Source organism: Rhinolophus ferrumequinum, chromosome 18 (assembly GCF_004115265.2).
Source record: "Rhinolophus ferrumequinum isolate MPI-CBG mRhiFer1 chromosome 18, mRhiFer1_v1.p, whole genome shotgun sequence".
Classification (NCBI taxonomy): domain Eukaryota; kingdom Metazoa; phylum Chordata; class Mammalia; order Chiroptera; family Rhinolophidae; genus Rhinolophus; species Rhinolophus ferrumequinum.
This window is the reverse complement of record NC_046301.1, coordinates 35,839,780-35,861,728: the sequence shown is the minus strand read 5'-3', so window position 1 is coordinate 35,861,728 and position 21,949 is coordinate 35,839,780. Positions and strand designations below refer to the sequence as shown.

The 21,949-nt window shown below is 34.4% G+C and overlaps 1 protein-coding gene across 5 annotated transcripts in view; it reads right to left on the bottom strand.

Moving 5' to 3' along the window:
* NEK1 (NIMA related kinase 1) overlaps window positions 1–20,728 on the bottom strand; it is a 129,377-nt gene extending 108,649 nt beyond the window's left edge. For 2 of the 5 annotated variants that reach the window (XM_033135050.1, XM_033135052.1), the window contains exons 1-6: window positions 20,155–20,728; window positions 12,218–12,364; window positions 11,749–11,845; window positions 7,062–7,159; window positions 2,797–2,880; window positions 10–77 (exon numbers count right to left, since the gene is read on the bottom strand). In XM_033135050.1, the coding sequence (XP_032990941.1) occupies window positions 10–77; window positions 2,797–2,880; window positions 7,062–7,159; window positions 11,749–11,845; window positions 12,218–12,334 (464 nt within the window). In that variant the 5' untranslated portion in view covers window positions 12,335–12,364; window positions 20,155–20,728. Of the gene's footprint in view, window positions 1–9; window positions 78–2,796; window positions 2,881–7,061; window positions 7,160–11,748; window positions 11,846–12,217; window positions 12,365–20,154 lie in introns of those variants that run through there. The other 3 variants (XM_033135047.1, XM_033135049.1, XM_033135051.1) reach the window with 3 other exon arrangements.
* Between the last annotated feature and the right edge of the window lie 1,221 nt (window positions 20,729–21,949).

Here is a 21,949-nt window from a genome sequence, read left to right as displayed (position 1 = left end):
CTACGTTACCTATTAAGAACTCTAGCAATTCCAAAATCTCCAAGTTGTACTGTCCCATTTTTGGTTAAAAATATGTTCTGTAAGAGAGAAAAAAAAATCAGATTGCAGTTCAGTTCTGAGTCAACAACTTTTTTCATAAAAATAAATCCAGTTTTAAAAATTGCTGGGATAACTGGATATCCACATGCAAAAAAATGAATGTAAACCCCTATCTCACATCTTACACAAAAATTAACTCAAAATGGATTCTAGACCTAAATATTAAGAACTAAAACTATAAAACTCCTAGAGGAAAATACAGAAGTAAATCTTCATGTCATTGGTTAGGCATCGATTTCTTAGATACGATACCAAAAGCGTAAGCAAAGCAGAAAAAACAGATAAATTGGATTTCATCAAAATTAAAAACTACTGAGCATCAAATGACACCATCAAGAAAGTGAATAGACAACGCACTGAACAGGAGAAAATATTTGTAAATCCTATATCTGATAAAGAATCTGTATCCAGAATAAAGAATTCTTTCAACTCAACAACAAAAAAGACAAATCAATTTTAAAACAGGCAAAGACACATATTATATGATTCCATTTATATAACATATTCAGAATAGGCAAATCCATAGAGACAAAAAGTAGATTAGTGATTTCCAAGAACTAGGTGAAGGGGGAATGGGGAATGACCGCTAATAGGTACAAGGTTTGTTTCTAGAGTGAAAAAATATTCAGAATTAGAGAGGGTGAAGGTTTCACAAGTCTGTGAATATAATAAAAATGACTGAACCTTATACTTTAAAAGGATGGACTTTATGGTATGTAAAATATATCTCAATAAAGCTTTAAAACAATGAATGCAGACCTCCCCCTCCGTCAAAAAAAAAAAGTGCCTAAAAATTTAATTAGCCTAAAATGTAACATATTAATCTTAAAATATTCCAATAATGAGGGGAGGGGTTGAGGGGCAGGTAAAGTAGGTGAAAGGGATTAAGAAGTACAAACTTAGTGTTTCAAAATAAGTAAGACATGGGATTTAACATACAGCATAGGGCACATAGTAATATTTTAATAACTTTGTATAGTGACAGATGATAACTAGACTTATTGTGATGATTTCATAATGTGTATATCAAATCACCTGACACTAACAGAATGTTGTATGACAATTACACTTCAGTAATAATTTTTTTAAAAAGTGAACATTTCTGGGTGCCATCCAAAAAATAAAAAGAAATAAAAATTAAAACAGCCTGGTAGTTTAAAAATGTATTTAATTTCCAAAACCAATTATTTTGCATTTATAAATACACACATCCAATACTATCAAACAGTGAAGCCAGGAGTTTGTGGAATAACATGAATTAAACTCCATATGAGTCAGGACACTTAAATCAGGCACATGCTCACAGCAGAAGATGACACAAAGTGGGGTTGACGGGGATGTAGTAAAATGGAGTGAAATGGGATTCGGGGACAGCAAAATTGGGTGTGGAACTCCCACCACAGTTCCTCTTCTTCCCACTACTCATCCTGGGACTAAGGCTGTGTAAGAAGCTGCAGGCCTGAGGTGAGAAGCCACCCTCTGCCTTGACACAAGAAAGCGAACTTCCTCTGTACTCCCCACTCTGGGAATTGAGAGATCCTAAGTGAGGCAACTATGAAACCTCTATGCAAATAGGAGTGAGCTGTAGGGATAAATCAAACAACAAAGAAACATAAAGCAAAGAAAACTAGTCCAAAAAATCATCAGAACAAAAATTCATTCCAGGTAGAATTAATTTTATAAAACTGTCCAACAAAAAGTTTCAAGTACAGATGTTTAGAAATTGCAGAATAAATGAAGGTAATAAATATCCATTTAAAAAGAACAAGACATTATGAAACAAGAACCAATCAGAAATAAGAAAAAATGTAAAAATCCATTTAAACACCTTGAAGGGAAAAAACAAATCATTATAATAAAAAATAGATGACATAAGCAGTAATTTACACAAAATTAAAAAGGGATTTAGTTAACTGGAAGGCAGACTGAAGAATTCAGCTAGAATGTAACAGACAAATAAATAAAATATGAAACAAATACAATACTTGAGGTGAGAGATTAAGAAGTTCTATCGTTATGTCTAGAAAAAAATCCAGAAGACAACCATGAAGACAGTGATAGAAAAATAATGTATGAAAAAAATATAGCCAAACATTTTCCAAAACATTTCCTGAGTAAATATACATTCTCAGATCAAAAGTACACAGCATAACAAGTAAAAACTGAACCTCACCAATGCATAACACTGCAATTTCAGAACAATGAGGATAGAGAGAATATCCAAAAATCTTCCACCAGAGAGAAGAAACAAGGCTAAGAAATAATAATGGCTTTAAATTCCTAAAGAGCAACACTAGAAGCCAAGAAGAGACAAATGAGCAATATCTTCAAAATTCTGTAGGGAAACTATTTCCAACCTAGAAATTTATATCCAAATTTTCATAAATTAAGAGAATGGAATAAAGTCATCTTCAGACAGGCAAAAATCTCAAAAAGTACACCTTCCACACTGCAGTTTTTTTGATATTTTTCTGTTATAATGAGAAAGTAAACCAAGAAAGAAAAAGACATAAGACGTAGGCAGGAGATCGAATGAGAGATGCTGATGAAGCCTTCTGGGATTAGAGTGAACGGGGAGCAGTGAAGGGAGGAAACAATCTGATGCAGATTGGACCATTTTCAAACATTCTGGCCCAAGGCAATGCTAGTTCCATGTCCACATCCATTTAGAAGTTGTCAGTAACAGAACAAACATACCTGTGATTTTATGTCTCGATGAAGAATTTTTCTATCATGTACATGTTTCAGGGCCAAACATATCTGTACAAACCAGTCCAAAATCTAGGGGGAGAAAAATCAGATCTGTCATTTCTTTTAAAATTTCCATTACATAGCACTCTTTCCTTGACCACTAAAAGGATTCAGAAATATTTGGGGTTGAGGGGAACTCAATCCTTTAAAAAAATTTAGGCTATAATTTATTTTTAATTTGTAGTCACTAACATCACATAGATATTCAAGCCAAGTAACATACTACGTGCAAGGGCACATACTAACTTTAAAATGTAAGAGACTGCTATTGAAGCATTTCTTATAAATCAGAATAAATATGAAAAGAAATTTCCAGAGAAGAGTGAAAATGGAAATAATTTATATTTTATGATAGTATTATGGGGGTGACTTTGTTTATTACTATGTCTTTTTTCTATAAAGCTTTTTTCTAACATAAATGAAAATCATGAGAGGAAAAGAAAATCACGCAGGAAATGTAAATGACATCTAAGTCTTTTTCTTTTTCTCTCCGCACTTTTACCATACATAAACACACTCTGGAATTGGCCACCTTAAAGTAAAAAGTCTTAATTTCTTCCTCAGACCTAATACCAAAAGAATTCCACGTAGATGGTATTTTGAAACATAAAAATTAAACTATATAATGATAAAAGAAAACATAGGTTAATTTTCCATAATTTTTGATTAATGCAGGACTTTCAAAACATGACACAAAACCCACAAGTCACAAGAAAGAACACTGACAAAGTTGAGGCTATAAAATTAAAGCATCTGCATGGCAAAACATATATAATCAAGTTTAAAAATAATTTGAGAAAGTATCTGCAACATAATTGATTGAGTACTTTGTCAAAGTTCTTCCAAATCACTGAGGAAAATACTACCAGCCAAAATAAGTGGACAAATGACTGGAAAGGCAAATGACACTGGGGAGAAAAAGCCAATAAACACATATACAAAATACTAACCTACCTCCAAATTTAAAAAATAATAATAATTAATACAAGATACCATTTTAACTTATCAAAAATAAAACAATACATAATGTTGGTCAGAACGTGGGGAAATAAGTCTTTGCATACCCTATTTGTGGGGAAGTTAATTATAGTCATTTTGCAAAGTATGTGAAAGTTTTAAATTAACATAGCATTTGAAAGAACTGCAATTTCAAATTTATCCTACAGATATAGCATCACAAATACAAAAAGATGTGTAAATGGATGCTCCCCCCAGCACTGTTAGAGCAAAAAATTATAAACAACCTAAATGTCCATCAAGGGGCCTGGTTAAATATATTGTGATATTAATGTACTACAAATACTGTGTGTCACCGAAAAGAATGAAGTACTTCTATGCACAGTTAAGTGACAAAAATAAAGTTGCAAAATAGTATGCATAGCATACTCCTAAGTTTTTTAAGTATATGATTGTGTATATTACATACCTGAGTGGTATAAGAAGGAAAGGAAGAATAAAGGAAGGAAGCATAGAAGGATAACTACCAATCAGTTAACAGTGTTTACCTTAGGGAAAAAATTTTTCAGAAAACAGAATGAAAGTAACAAGCTTTACTTTTTACTCTTAGCTCTTCGGTATTTTTTTAAAGAACAAATATTACATTAAAATAACCTAAAATTAATATTTTAAAATTTATTTTCTTAACAATATTCACATAAGGCACTATGAGTACAAAAATGAAATAGTTTTCTTGACTTTAAGGAGTTCATATGGTGGTAGAAATATGTTTATAAACAAATACCTACAATAAAATGCACAGGTTTTATAACTGTGCTATATACACTAAGAGAACAATTAATTCAACCAGGGAAGGATCAGCAATAGGTACAAAAATAAGATACAAATTAAGGTCAGCTGAGTCTTATTGGTATGCAGTCTACCTATAGAACTGGAACACATCTACACACCGCCTACGCCTCATTTTACAGATAGGGCTTTTCATTACCATATTTCCCATACCTGTACTTTTCCCATTCCCATACTTTTTAATTTGACAAAAAAATATTCAGCAGCAATGATGTACCTGGATAGATAGGTACAGGAATCAACAAAAAAAGTAAAGAACTCATAGACCAGAGGTCAGCAAACTTATTCTGTAAAGGGCCAGACAGTAAATATTTTAGGTTTTGAAGGCCATATGGGCTCTGTCTCAACTCTGCCACTGTAGTGTAAAAGCAGCCATAGATTATATGCAAATAAGCATAACTGTATTTTAATAAAACTTTGTTCACCAACACAGACAGTGGACCGACTTTGGCCTATAGGCCACTGTTTTGCCAAACCCTAACAAAGACTATTGAGGGAGATGAGAAAGTAAACCAGAGTGTTGAAGAAGCTATCTCAGCCTGGAGGTGATAAAGTTGGACAGATGTGATTCCAGAGCTAAATCTGTGCCTTCCTTGGCTTTGTTTATACCTTCCATCAAAATTTAGCTCTGGAGGGCCGACCGGATGGCTCAGGCAGTTGGAGCTCTGTGCTCCTAACTCCAAAGGCTGCCGGTTCGATCCCCACATGGGCCAGTGGGTTCTTAACCACAGGATTGCTGGTTCAACTCCCGCAAGGGATGGTGGGCTGTGCCCCTGCAACTAGCAACGGCTACTGGACCTGGAGCTGAGCTGCGCCCTCCACAACTAACACTGAAAGGACAACTTGAAGCTGAACGGCACCCTCCACAACTAAGATAGAAAAGGCAACAACTTGACTTGGAAAAAAAGTCCTGGAAGTATATACTGTTCCCCAATAAAGTCCTATTCCTCTTCCCCCAATAAAATCTTAAAAAAAAAAAAAAAATTACCTCTGGAATAGCTGCCTATAGAGGGGAGGTGATGGGAAATGGAGTATGAAGATAAAAAGAGTACAAAGAAATAAAAAGCACAGGCTTTGCTGGAATGGAATAATGCAGCTATTAGAACTAATATAATTAATCTGTTATGGACTAACATGTAAAGATAATTTTTAAGTGACAAAAGCAAGAGAGAGCATGGTATATACTCATATACTATCCCATTTCTGAATATGTGTGTGTCTTGATGTTTACATGTACATGTACAAGTATGAAAAAGAAAGTCTGGAAAGATACACCAAACTACAAACAGTGGTCATCTCAGAAATGGAGCACTAGTGAAAGAAGACTTTCCATTACTGAACCTCTTAATAATTGTACAATTTATTTTGTTTGTAAAAAGAAAATTCTATAAGCTTTGGAATTAGAAGCAAGTTCCGACACCGACTATGTGATTTGGGGAAAGCTACTTAACCTCTCTTGGATTTGTTATTTATCAAATAGAAAAACTACACTAATTTATGGGGGTTTATGAGAATTAAGAGACAACAAATAAAATACTGTGCTGCCTCCATTCCCCTTTGTAAAAGCATGCAATGAAAATTAAGAATGGGTGATGAGAAATGTAATTTAGAGACAGAAAAGATCACAGATGATTAGACTTGAGCTGACCTTTTTTAAAAAAATGGTTAAAAAGAGAGAGTTGGGGGGAAGGTATTACCAAAACAAATAAATAATCAGTATAAACGCATAAGAAGAAGGAAATGCATAAACATGTGTCCCACTACCTGACACAAAATGCATGCTTAATAAAAATGTTAAATGAAAACAGATGCACATTAGGAAATAATAGAAAAAAAGGAGACTTCTTAGGTAGGATAGGGTCATGTTTTAGAGATCCTTGAAATTAAAACAGAGATTAGATTTCATGCAGTTGCCAATACAAGGCTTCAAGAGCTGAAGTTACCTGGCAAAGCCACATTTTAGGAAGAATGGTCTGGTAACAGTAAGCCAGATTGACAAGATACAGAATAATTCATCAGTTACAATGAGTAATTAAGTTATATACATAAATTTGTGTTATTTTTATATATATATAAACACACACACACACACAGGGTATATATATAAATGTGTAACATTTATTATATATACATAAATTTGTGTATTTATATATATATATATATATATACACACACACAGGGTATATAATAAATGTGTAACATTTATTACACATACAATATTACAGACAAGAAATGAGATGGAGAACTGAACTACAATGGGAGCTAATTAGAACAGGAATGTGACTAAGATACTAGAATATGATATCAAACTGCCCTAATAATTACAATTAGCATTTGCAGTTTTAAATAAATTACTTCTCAATAATATTATGAAGGAAGAGTCAATCTCCTACATGTTAACTCACCTGATCCTCTTGAAACAAAATGCCTTTCTGAGCATTTATTCGTTTAAACAGATCCCCTCCTTCACAGTAATCCATCACTATGTAGAGAGAGCCATTTTCTACAAAATATAAACATTAAATTCCATTTTTAAAATGCGTATCAAAAGCATAAATTAATTAAAAATACTTAAAGGTTTACTAAAAAGCAGCAATTAATTAATTGTGCCCCGTTAAACCAAAAACAGAACCACACTTAAAAGAATCAGAATGCAAAGTTAAGGTATACTGGTTACACAGATTGTACAATAACTTGGGTTAAAAGGCAACTCCGTCATTAATGATTTTTCTACCAATACACCATCCTATTAGACAGCAGTGTCCACATCGACCCAAACATTTCTGGAATACAGACAAAATGCAGACGGATATACAGATACTTCTTGACTTACAAGGGATTTACGTCCCAAAAAACCCATCATAAGTTGAAAATATCTTAAGTTAAAAACGTGTATTTTTTTAACTCTTTTTATATGTATTATTTCAATGGTATTTTTAAAGACTAGCATAAGAAATATAATCAATAATATTGAAAATGCGTATCTTAATAATTATTATTAACAATACTTTTACGACTTGCCCCGTGGGTGGACAGGACTAGAACACTTCTTAACCTTTCTCTTTCCCTTTATTCTTAAATAAGAATAAGATTATGCTTATTCTTACCAAGTAAGGAAGAGTGGCTGATTATTACTTCTAACATTTACTAAATCACTACATACTAGTAAAAGTACTGCAACGCAAAGAACAGATTTCACTTCTCTTACTACCCTGTGCTTCTGGCCTTATTTCTAGCGCTACTTATTTCTTACACCTTGGGGTGATGTTATTACTTGCAGGACTCATACCTCCTTCTTATGCTGCTTCTAATGTGCCATGGATTGGGAACCTATATGATTGAGTTAACTAAGAATCTGTTATAACTCTTTATGATTAATATGAAAAGACCAACCAAATGTACACGTGAGAAATCACAATGTTAGAAAAAAAAAGAAACCGTACAAGCTACTACTTATAAAAATATGTTGGGGTGGCCGGTTAGCTCAGTTGGTTAGGGCATAGTGCTGATAACACCAAGGTTGCCGGTTCGATCCCCACATGGACCACTGTGAGCTGTGCCCTCCTTAAAAAAAAGTATAGGTGGAGTATTACGCAGCCATAAAGAAGCATGAAATCTTACCATTTGCAACAATATGGATGGGCCTAGAGAACATTATGGTAAGTGAAATAAGTCAGACAGAGAAAGACAAATACCATATGATCTCACTTATATGAGGAATCTAAAGAAAAGAACAGATGAATGAACTAATCAGAAACAGTCTCAGATACATACAGGAAAAACTGAGGGTTGCTAGATGGGGTGAGGGTTGGGGAGTGGGAAGGTGAGGGGATTAGAAAGCAAAGTCAGTAACCAGAAGATGGCCACGGGGTTACGAAAGTTAATTTGGGGAATGTAGTCAATAATGTTGTAAAGATTTTGTAGGGTATCCGATGGACACTTGTCTCATTAGGGAGACCACCTCAGGGATGATGTAGATGCCTGATCACTGCACTGTACACCTGAAGCTGAACAATAATGAATGTCAACTACAATTTTATATATATATATATGGTTACAAGAAGCGTAGCACAGCATTAGGAATAGAGACAGTGGAAATGTAATGGCCGTGTGCAATGGTCAGAGGGGTAGTGGATGGGGGGAGGGGGTTGTCACTGTGTGAGGGATATAAATGATAAACGTCTATTACATTGTTTTGTGCACCTGAAACTAATAAAAAAAATGTTAAAAAAAAGTATAGGATGTTACTATTTATGCAGCATAAAGGAAACACAAGACAATGGTTAGCCCCAGGGAAGGAAAATAGGTGACTCAAAAGGTAGGAATAGAAGGCAAACATTTTACTGTCATGTAACATTTGAATTTTGTACCATACGCATGTATCCAAAAATAAATAAAACTATCAAAAGATTTTAAAGAGTGCGTGTGCCTGAAAAAGAGAGAGAGAGAAAGAGAGAGAGAGAAAGAGAGGCAGGGAGACAGAGAAGGCTAAACAAGACCTGAGAAAGGGATGGAGAAGCAATACTGAAGTGACGTGCTTGAGCTTTAGTACATGGACTCTGTAATGTTTTCTGCTGCTTAAAGATTTATTATTTATTTTTGGGATAAATACTACTTAAAATGTAAGGTTCACAGAATGGCAAGTACTAATCTGTTTTGTACCCACTCAAAACATTCAAATGCCTGAGTGTCAGCTACTATGTGCCAGGCACTTCACACAAGATGCTAGAGATACAAAAATATAAGTCACCACCCTTATCACCAATGCGCTCACACACCAATGGAGAAATAAATAGCCTACAAAAAAAAAAATCCCCAAAACAACCACCACTTGCATTTAAACAAAATGTCTAGGTAATTCACACACACCACCATACACAAAACAACCACAAGACACTGCTTGAAGTCTGGGCAAAAAGACTGTAAAGCAAGTGACAAAGCCTCACTGCATGTAAGAAAATGACCAAGAGTTTATCAGGAAAACAGTAATGAGGATATAAGCTCCGATCACTCAGCAAAGCACTGTGGGATAGCTAACCCAAAAACCAATTCTAACACTCTTCTTCCTTCATCACCTCTCACTTTAGAAGCTGAAAAAAAATCTACGATTTTCTAATTTCCAGTCTCCTCTACAGTTAGAGGTGGTCATTGACCCAGTTTTGGCCAATAAGACCTAAGAGGAAATCTAAACAGTGGCTTCTGAGAAAGCACTTGCTTATCTGATTAAAGGAACAGATTCCAGAAAAGAGCTGCTGGTGCTGCCATCCCCTCTTTTTTTTGCTTTGGAGGCAGACATATGTCTAGAGTGTAAGAGCCATCTTGGGACAAAGGGAAAAGCTAACATTAGGCTGAAAAACTTACATACTAAAGATGGTAGAGTAGAAAGACTTTTGCTTCAATACATAGATGCACACATGAGTATCGGCTTGATTCCAGGATAATACACCCACTGTCCCCGTGTAGTGTAACACTGGGTCACTGTTACTATAATTACTTAAGAAGAAGCAATGTGGTACGTTTAAGAATTTAGACAGAGCAAGAACAGTAATTTACATCCTTTTAGACTAAACTGAGAAAATGTGATCTTTAGAAAGTAATCATACTCATTAGTGTACTCCTGTATACCTTACCATTACAATGTTGAGGCATGTTGAAAGTGTTCTCAGGGTCTTAAAACGTCATAACTATATTGCTATTTTGGAAATATACACTGTCTGTTAATGCAGGAACTAAGATAAGGCAAAGCTTCTCTAAAGGTAGATCGGGGGGTTTATTGAAGTCCTATTGAATTTATTCTCATTATTATCATAAATCCCTATAAATTACAAAACAAAAAGCTAATCTAGATTGTTGTATCTAGTAGAAGATAGTTTAAATGATTATTTCAGGATCACATCAGTGTCAGAGTTTGAATTAGAGCTAAAGAATCATTGCTCCCAGATAAACTTGGTATCCAGTATAATAGAACATACTTTAAAAAAACATAGATCGATTAACACATTATGTCATAAGGTACTCATATTATTCATTAGTTTTATTATGGCAATGAAATGAGGATTTATACCTGTGTAAAAGAATACAATGTTAATCATCTCTTCCTTCCCAGGACTTCAAATTTTCTTTATCTTTCCCCTAGTATCTATTGTTTAGTTTCTTCTTTTTATTTCATCAAGATTTTAATATTTCAAGTTAAAAGACTTGAATGTATGTCAACAAATATTGCAGCAGACATTTTGTATTTACGTTGAATGTGTCACATAGAAATAGCTGAGTGATTCAAAAGGGGTAATACATTCTTTAAATAAGGTTTTATTACTGCTATTTAATTTTAAAGGAATAAATGCTCATGGTAAATAATATTCAAAAAGTACAGGCATTCATGAACCTAAGTACTCTGTTCTACTCCACCCTCATTCCCATTCCCTACTAGCAAGCACTGTCAATAAATCAGTATTTATTCTTTACTGTATTTTCTGTGCCTACATGGAACAAACATACATATAACTTTTATTGTTTAGACAATAAAACAAGTGGGATCATATGTATGTGCTTCTGCATCTTGTTCTTTTTACTTCATGGATATCTTTCAATGTCATTATGTATTGATGCATCTCATTCTTTACAGCTTTCATGTTAACAACTGCAGAGTATCTCATTGTAAGCATTTTATGGCTCTATCATAATTTGTTTAGCCAGTTGTCTGTTGTGGATACTTAGGTTTTTAGTTTTTTACTAAAAAACTAAATATTACAGATAATGTTACACTGGACATTCTTGTACAGGTGTCCGTGTGCTATAGCATTATTTCTATAGGAATGGAATTGTTAGACTACGGGGGATGAGAGTTCCTGTGTCTCGCAAGCTTTTCAACCCTGGCTTACAAGTTCCTTCTAAAATTTATATAGTGTAACTTTAGCTGGTGATTCTGTGTATTTGATCACAGTCCCTGTGTTACCTGAATGACCTTTAATTGATTTTATATACTTTTCTTCCTCAGAATACATTCGCAAAAAGATTCCTCATAAGGAAAGCATCCAAAAGTTATTATATGGCTTAGGAGTTTTTGGAACTCTCTTGAAAAATTTATCTGACCTTCAAATGATTCTCTATATTGGACAATATTTGGATGCTTCATGTTTGCCAACACTGCAACTTCTCTCCTCGATTCTTCCCTTTCTTTATTGGACATCTTAAATGGGAAGGAAAAAGAAAATAATAAAACATCAATAAACAACCCATACCATCAATAAGAGAGTGGTTAAAAACAATGGTAACAATAAAGTACAGTGGAAATAACATAATATAGTCGGAAGTTAAAAAGAGTTCAATTTACAAATAAAAACATTTTAAGATGTTCTAACTAGATTAGGTTATAGAACAGTAGACATATAAACAAAAGCATATATCATAGAAAAAAATCTGAAAGGATATGCAGACTATTCTGAAATTAGTTGTTCTCTCTGGTATTATGGCAGTCTTTTACTTTAGGTTATGTATTACCATATATTTTTTTATTCTCTAACAATGAGACCTTTTATAACCAAATGAAAAATATACTTACTTTTGAAATATTAATTTCCTTGATAACATATTGTTTCCCATCTTCTGTTGATTTAACAAGAATGGCTTTTCCAAATGAACCTTCTCCAATCTTCCGTAGTCTAACATACTTCTCCATGGTTCTTTTCCTAAGTCTAAGGCATCTTAACTGATATAGTAGACATAAAAAAAGTAACAGTTAACAGACATAAGCATGTCTTTATAACAATTATAACGTTTAATTAAAATTCTAATTCCTTAGTGATTTGCTTACTTTAAAAAAAGGATATTTAAAATCTTTACTGAAAGTTAAATAAACTTTATCTCAATTTTACTCATGCAACCTAGTTATAGCTAAAAAGAAGAACAGTGACATTTCAATTTTATAAGAATGCTTTGTAAAGTCAAATACTGTATATACTTAACGTATAGGGAGAGAGAAGCAAACTTTTTCGTAGTGAAATTAGCAGCATTACTTTATTATCTCCCATAAGAATGCAAGCTTAATAAGACTATTTCCCAAATTATTTACCCAATCCCTTCTTAGACATTTAAATAGTTTAGTGTTTGCTATTCTAAAAGAACTTCAGATAAAATTTCCATATATATTTTTACATACTCATAAAAATTTCCTGAGGATACACTCCGGGTTCAAAGTACATGCACATGTTAAAGCTATCAAACATTGCTTTAACTGTCTTACAGAAATGTCTCCTCACTTATATTCTAACCAGCAGTGTGTAAAAGTGCATGCTCCTAGCTACTCTTATAATACTGGCTGCTATTTATTAACATCTTTGATAGGCCATAAAGAGCACTGAAACCTTGGAGTCGGAGAGACTGGGTGTACATCGTGGCTTTTTCACTTATGTATGTGACATTGTACAAGTTACTCATCTTTAGGTACCTCGGTTTGTTCATGTGTAAAATGTGGGTGAAAACGGTATGTACGCACAGAACTGTTGGGAGGATCAGTTCATCTCAGCAAAGTGCAGAGAACGGGGCCTGGCGCACAGTGAGCACTGAGGCACTGTTAGTTGTTACTGTTACTCATTCTTTTTAATGGGGGAAACGGTGTGTCATTTGTATTTGAATTTCCTTTACTTAACAGGGAATTTGAAAAATTCTTCCATGTTTATTGAGCATTTGTATTTCTGATCTTTAGAACTATTCATTCATATTCTTTGTCCATTTTCTACTGGGATAGTCTCTTTTTTTCAATTCATTTATAAAGGCTCCTTTAATGAAGATATTAGCCCTTCTCTGTCATAAATTCCTTTTTCCTTATATACTATTTGCTTTTAAATTTTATTTACATATAAAAGTTTATTTTGATGTGAACAGATTTATCAATTTTTTTCTTTACATTTCTGCCTTTGGTATAATTAGACTCTTACCATATCAAGATATTTGATTGTTATTAGTAGCTTTAGCAATAGTGATTTCAGGAGACTGGTGGGGACAGAAGCCAGAGTACAAAGGCTAGGTAGTGAAAATTTTAAAAAGTGAAAGGGAGGGGAGATGGAAGGAGAAGGAAAGAGTCCCAAAAGCAATCATTAGCACTGCCTACTGGCAAGATCACCATTACTGTGAAGATACATGTATTCGTTATGCTAATCTAAAAGCAGTAAATATTTAATTCACCTAACTTATTCTTTTCTATTTTCATTCATAACAAGCAGGATTTCTATGTATGATGGCCTCCTAGGAGAAAATGGGCTTCTCATGAAGCTATATTAAAATTACTATAACAGTTAACCATATTTCTCATTGTAAATTAACAAATCCTTTTTCTCATTTCATCTATCAATACTCAAATTTGTTTAATTTTATTTTGCCTCTAAAATAATGATCCAATTTCCTTAAATGACAAAATCCATATTCCGGGCTTGTAAGACTAAACGCCAGAACCTAGCCTTGATAAAAAGAAATGGAATAATTATGCCTTATAAAATTTTGTGGGAAAGAACCTTCTTCTACCTTAGAAAACATTATATAGCCATTTTCCATTTCAAAATTTCTGTAAGAAATGACAGGCTTTTAGCAACTTTGAAAGAAACAAATTAACTATAACAATAGCATTACAGCATTATATCAGTGAGTCAAAGTAGAAAAGTCATTCCGAATATACTTTCAAGTCCAACTTTGGTCAACTGGCATAATATAATGGCTATCTGGACACTAGCCAGAATTTAATGATTTCGCCAGGACATGAAAGCATGTTATATCACTATGCTATTAGGATAAAAATGTCAAGATAAATTCATCTTAGAAAACTAAATTTCATAAATCAAATTACATGAATAACCACCTAATGGGAATATTTCACAACCACCATTATTCTGTAACTTTTGCCAAGAAGGAAAAACAAAATTAGTCAACTTGGCCCTGCCTCAAAATTTAGTTGCCAGTCCCTTTCCAGGGACCACACTAACAAGATGGAAGCTCCAAGAGTTTCTAGTACTGCATTCTGCTGCCTACCACATTACTGAGCATTGTGGTTCTGACAACTCAGTAAAGCAGAGAAGAATCATGACTCAAATTGCCATCAAATAAGTGCTGACACCTTTATGAACAAAGACAGACTTCTGGCAGATGAGTTTCAGAGCAACTGATAACCCCACTTTTTCGGTAGAGTCCATGCTAGACTAATGTAGTACACCAGAGGAAGTGAAAGGGAAAACATGCAAGATAGAGTACTTTCAGTGTCTCACAACATTTTTAACCAATCAACTGATTTCCTAGTTGTGAGACTTCTCTGCTGAATTACAATCCTAGAAGACTTTCAAACCAAATGAAATAAAAGATAACAAAATGTACTACAGGCTTACATATCCGAAATCATCATAACATGCAACTGAAGGAACACAAAAATTCTGTTCTAATTTCATTACTGTAATAAACTCAAATTACAAACAAATGTTTGCCCTTTACATGCTTCAGCATCCAACATCAAATGAAAATCACAATACCAACTTGACAGTATTCTTAAGATCTCTAACAATTGTATCAATGTAATCTCTATATACATATCTGATATTCAAGATATTCAAAGCATAAAATCAAAGACGTTTTTAATATTTGAGCTTTCCAAACAGTTATGTGATATAATAAAGCAATGGATTCGGAAAAGCTACGTGACCAAAGCAAACCACTTGACTTTTCTGAGCCTTAAATACCTCATCTAAAAACACTAGAGATTTAAACATAATCCTATCTTAAGGGCCCTACCAACTCTAATAGTCTATAACTCAAGGACAAGAAAATAAAAGAGTGAGGTGGGTCAGAAAACAGTAAACTTCAACACTGTTTAGAATGTACTATTAGCCACAAAAAGTACAGCCAAAGCCTCTCCTTCGGAAAAAAAGAAAAGAAACTACAAGAGTAACTTCTTTATGCTAAATTTTTAAGAAGTCAAAAAATAACCGGAACTTACAGTTAAATATACCAGACTGAAGATACACATTTACCTCTACTTCTTCCTCAAACCTAACACAACTTTAAAGAGATCAAAAGGCAGAACAGGAGAGAAAAACAACAGCAATAAAGTTCTAGAAGCTGACAAACACAAAGACAAGCAGCAATTGACTTGGGATACTAGAGAAAGCTGTATCCAAGCCAGTGGTGGGAAATAGGTCAATTTCCACCACAGACTAGCTCAATAACTGGAAACACCAGCTGCCTCTGAGAGTGAGGATAGTATTAGGACTACAACAAGATTGGTTGAAAGACTATGTAAGAAGCAGTAAGACACAGTTGGTCTCAGCCACCCCTCCCAGTCAGGTGACTACCCATCTCCCAGCTTGGCAGAAGACTAGAGATATCTCTAGATTGGGGATCCCTGACACAGCTGAGAATGGAAATACCATATACAGGCATACCTCATTTTATTGTGCTTTACTTTATTACACTTCAGAGTTATTGCATTTTTAACAAATTGAAGGCAAGACCCTCTACCAATAAAAAGATTACAATTCGCTTTATCGCAGAGGTCTGGAACCAAACCCACAGTATCTCCGAGGTATGCCTGTACAACCTGGGAGAATAAGCGAAAGTCTACATAATAATTGGTGACACTCTGTTCTGACCCAGATGGTGTGTAGCTTCTATCAGACCATCTACCTCCAAAAACAATCATAAATGCAGAGTCAAATATATAAAACAACAGACAGGAATTGAGGGGCTATCATCATTGAACAGTAGGACCATACTAGTGAGTTCCACATTCACCCCAGCTTTTTCCTTGAAGATCTTTTCCAAACTGTGGCATAGCAGAATGGAGCGTAAGTAGAAAGCAGCAATCTTACTGGGCTAAAGAGACAGGTCAGAGTTTAGGGCTGCCACAATCCTGGAGAGGAAGAAAAAGAACACAAGGAGTCCAAAAATCTTCATATAAATTCCTCACCTGTCAGTTAGCTCATTCCTAAATTGTGCATACACAGGGCAAGACTAAAACAAGAAGAAGGAGAAGGAGGAGGAAGGGGAGGAGACTCAAACAACCAAAATCAAAAGAAAAAAAACAAAATAGACTCACAAATGACTCAAATACAGAGTTATCAGTAGGGGACTTAACCATGATTAAGATGTTCAAGAAAATAAGAAAAAGATGGACAAAGATGATTTTTTTTTTTAAAGATTGAGAATTTCAACAAAGAACTGAAATTTATTTTTAAAATGTAAATGAACATTCTCAAACTAAAATATCTGAAATTAAGAACACACTGCATGAGTGTTAACAGCAAACAGGATACAAAAGACAGGATTAGTAAACTGAAACATGCACCAACAAAAAAGATTCACTGAAAGAACAGAAAGGAAAAATACAGAAAAAACAAAAACACACACAAAAAAAGAAAGAAGAAAGGAAGGAAGACAAAAAGAAAGATTCAAAATAGGAAGATTTTAATTCTTAATCTCCAAATTGAATGCTGTCCTGATAAAAACAAAAGCTTTGGGGATGAGAGTTATTACACAAGCTGATTTTAAAGTTAATATAAAAACAGAAGCAAGAATAGCTCAAGAAATATTTAAAAAAAAATGAAGGAAGACTTGTTCTACTTGCTATCAAGTCACATTATAAAACTATAATAACTATGAAATTGCAAAATGATAGAAAGTCCAGAAATATATATTTTTTTAAAGTTTTAATTTGATGGATTATCCTGGTGACGTATCAAATCAGAAGGGAAAAGATGGATTTGAAATAAATAGTACTTGGACAACTAGGTAGCAATGTGGGGGAAAAAATAAAGTTAAACCCATTTTTTTCACTTTATACCAATACAAATTTTAAATGATAAAATACTTAAATATAAAAAATAAACACATAATGGTAATAAAACATGAAAGGATAATTTTTATAATCTTAGAGCAGAATAGCTTAGCATACGACTTAAGGGATTAATATGACTACATAAAAATCTTGCATAGCAGAAAAAATTTAAGTCCAAATTTGAATGACAAAAAAAATATATATCTCACCGACTCATTTGTCTAGTAAATAAAAAGCTCCTACACATTCATAGAGAAAAAAATTCAACAGTAAAATGGATAAAGGATATGAAGTTAAAGTTAACAACAAAAAGGAATATAACTGATGTTACACTGTACAAAGGTATTCAATCTCCCATAAACAAATATATAATCTAAAAGTACAAGAGATAAGTTTTATGTATATTTTAACACAAAAAAAAAGTTTAAGAGAGAGCATTTTTTACCCATCAGAGTAGCAAAATTCAGAAAGTTTGTTATCGTTCTGTGTTGGAGGGGAATATAAGGAAATAGAATATGGAAGAAAGAATACAAATTGATAACAAATACTAAGGAAAATAATTTGGAAATATCTACTAAAATTACAAATGTTCAAACACTTAGACCCAGCTATTCCATTTCTAGGAATTTACCCTATGCATATTTCCAAATGTATGAAAATGAAACATGTATAAAGTTATCCTCTGCAGCACTGTTTGAAATGGCAAAACTTAAATATCCATAAACAAGTCAAAGAAACAGCATTTATATTGATATGGACTGATTTCTAAGTACCAGAATAACAAATATGTAATACTCCCATTTGTGTATTAAAAAATACATATGTGTGTATATTTGTACTTACATTTACTTGTGTGTGTGTGTGTGTGTGTGTGGAACCCTTACATGTATACACACACTTAATTGCTTATATATGTAGCATCTCGGAAGATAACACAATAAACTGGTAATATTGACTGCTTTCAGGAAAGAGAACTGAGTAGTTGAGAGGATGACTTTTCAATCTTTAATACCTTCTGAATTTTAAACTATATGATTGTATTATCTAAACAAAAAATTAAATTTAAATTTAAAAGCAATAATGAATACTGATAGAACTAGGAAGAATGCTACCTAAATCAATTTCTCTGATTAAATCCTTGAACAGTTCCCCATTTCCAAACTTCTAACCCTGACATTCAAAGCTTTTCTATATGGCATCACTCTTCTTAAGTATGTCAACTATGCTCCAGAAAAACAAAAATCTTGCCTCTAGTCAAATTAGATATCTTTCCTTGCATTTTACTAATAATTTCTTTAAGCCACAAATAAGCAATGTTTAACATAATAAAATTTTGTGCACCAGATATGAAAAATATCAGAGTATATGAATGAAAAACTTTATCCTCATCAATCTGGAACATTAAGTCTCTTCAGCTGTTTCAGTTATTTGATGGACAAGTAGTCCCAAAGGAAAACATTAGTAAAGGAATTTACCAAAACAAAGGTAAACAGATTTCAAGAAGCCTTCATGGTACTGTCTGCAGCTGTGATTCATACATACAGTTCTCCAAAAATATTAAGCACCATTCGGGACTGTGGGAGATGGTCAGTTTATCTTCTCAATAAGAAAAGTCCCTGCCTTATTTCTCATTACCCAAAAAAGCAAAAAACAAAAATGGTAGTCCCATTAGACGTTTTTTCAAATATTTGTTTTTTCTTCCCTGTTGTCTATTCATGCAACAATTATCGGCTTCCCCAGTGGAAACTACCAACATGTAAATAATTTATATTCATGAAATGGTGTCATGACCAGGATTTAGAAGGTAGAAGATTAGACAGAGTAAAATTTACTTGGAATTCAATGTCAATGTATTATTAAAATGACCTCAAAAGAACTCCTGTGGCAAAGTTCCATAACCCTTATAAAAGTGCTAATGGTGACTTTTAATGTGCAAAAACCTGTTTTCCCACAAAACAGGCTCCTTACCTTTCACCTAGAACAATAGTCAATTTTAAATGAGGAACATTTGTGGATCCTCTACCACCAGACAAATCTAAACTAGAAACAAAGGACTACTTCTCTCCATATTTGGCTCCCCTCCATCATCTCTACAATACTGCTGCATCATAAGAAAAGGCTATTAGCATATATTGGGTATTACTTTTAATCCTTCATAAATATTTCTGATGTAACTTAGAGTGGCAATAAAACATTTTCTGCTTCCCGTGGGTGGATCTTACATCACAGAATAAAAATTAGGCCTGTATAAAAAGACTTATGATGAACTCTGAAAGTAGAACTTTTAAAGCCTTACATATAAAAATTGTTTCAAATTATGGAAATTGAAATATAAGATTATAGGTTACCAGTTGCTATTCATTTTGTAATTAAAATGTATGGGTAATTTAAGAAGGGAGACAACATATAAGTGCGTAAATGATTGCTTACCCTTACCAAGATTTCTACTATTATTATTTTAACTCCCTTATCACTATAGTTTTTTAAAATAATGTCCAAGGATTACTTTGTAATACATACTGTTCCTTAGAGAATTAATATTCTAATAAGATAAGGATATTCTTTTTCCGTGCACTTAGGGTGAGTAGCCACCCATGCAATCTCTACATAAACAAGTCTAAGCAACGTCTCATTTCCAATGATTTCGCTATTTTGCGTTATCATTGCTTTCCCCAACTGCAACTCACCTCAATGGCACAGGACGGTAGTAGGGAATAACGGTGAAGATCGATAAGCAACAGTCTAGGTGTGGCAGTCGTCCTAAGGAACTTAATGAGGCAGAAGCATCATTCCGCATTTCGAAAATGACATCCTGAAAGAGAAACCAAGTCTGCCTAACCCGCAGCTCACAGCCCAATATGAAAGGGGGCAGTGAGACATCTGACAACAGCCTTTGGCTGATCGCTCAGGCTAGACTCCGTCCAGCCTTGGCCAACGCCCCGTAAGACAGGTACACAACTAACAGGAGGAAACAAACTGGTTTCTGAGTCTCTTGGAAACCGCGGGCGACAGCAGGGGGAGTGCCTCGATTACCGCCTATCTAACTTCAGAGGTGGTTGCTAGTGGTTTCAGCAGGGTCGCGGGACGGGCGGCATTTGGCATTGGGATGCTACCTGCCTGCCACGTCCTTCTGCCTCGCAACGCCCGTTCTAGATTACGGGATATGCCAAGAAGTGCTTGGGATCAAGGCAGAGGACGCGGCACTTTTGCGCTCTAAACCCTGGAGGAACCGCAGAAGAAGGGGAGCGAACGGCGCGTCACTGGCGCTGGCGTATGATGTCAGCGCGTGGAAGGCGGTGTGCACTGGAGGTGGGACGGAAGGAGCGGCGGGGCGGGGCGGGGGCGGGGCGGGGGCGGGGCCAGAGCACTGCGGGAGAAAGCGGTCGACCGGAGGAAAGATGAAAGGGAAAGGATTGTGAAGTTTGAAGGAGCATGGCAGAGAGAGATAAGGGGGAGAACTCACTACTGTAAGTTGATTTGGAATAAAGCATATTATGAATTTCTCCCACACATATTACACAGAAAAAAGCACTTTGTTTTTTATATGAGGGCTTTTACTTAGGGATGCCACCTTTTTAAAAGTAATTTTGCTTTAAAAAGCAAGACTTTTTCTAGTATATTTTAAAGAATTAAAGCAAAAAAGTATTTTTAAGTCTTGAAAAAGAAATTGTAAGGTATAATGTGGTTTTCTACACCTTTACATCTAACTTATGTATAAATTACTTGCTGGCGTATTTCAAGGTTTAGTAGTGTAAGTACCTTTCTTCATTGCAGACTTTCAAAGATAGAAACAGATTTTCCTGTAATAAGGAATCAAATCTGGTGTCGTCCTGGATAGCCCTACGACTAAATTGCCTTACCCCGAGATACTGGAGAATCTAAACTTGAAGTTGAAGAAGGATGATACAACTCCAAATTGTACCTGTTGTACATATGTTGTATGTAGCTTGGTGGAGAGACCCTAGATTTTGCCAGAGTCCTCAGAGGTCAAATGATTCAGATTTTTGCGTCAGAGAAACCTTCTTCCTTCTCCCTCATCCCCTCTCCAATATACCAACACCAAGACCTTCAGTGGGTTCTCCTGCCAGTCTTTGGTTTAGTCATGCTTATAAGACAAACTTTATTTCTACTATGGAAATTAAAAGTTCTGCTTTCTTTGCCAGAAGATGGCACTGCAAGTCATCCAACCTGGAAAACTGGGGAAAATCAGCTTCCGTTTTTTTCACTCTTCAATCTCCAAGGTTTGTTTTCCTCATTTTCTCACTTGTAGGCTAACCTCCTGTGATCCTTCTTCCACTCCAGTTGTCAGGAGCAATTTTGGTGTCAAAATGCACAATAACTCTAGTTCTACCCACGTGCCTTTGTATAGCAAAGCAATATGAAAACCTTGCCAATTGCTAATCTAGCAAATTCTTTTTTGCAGCTTTTATGAAGAATGATTAGTCAGATACCTCCTTAGACAATTATTTAGGTTCCTGTCAT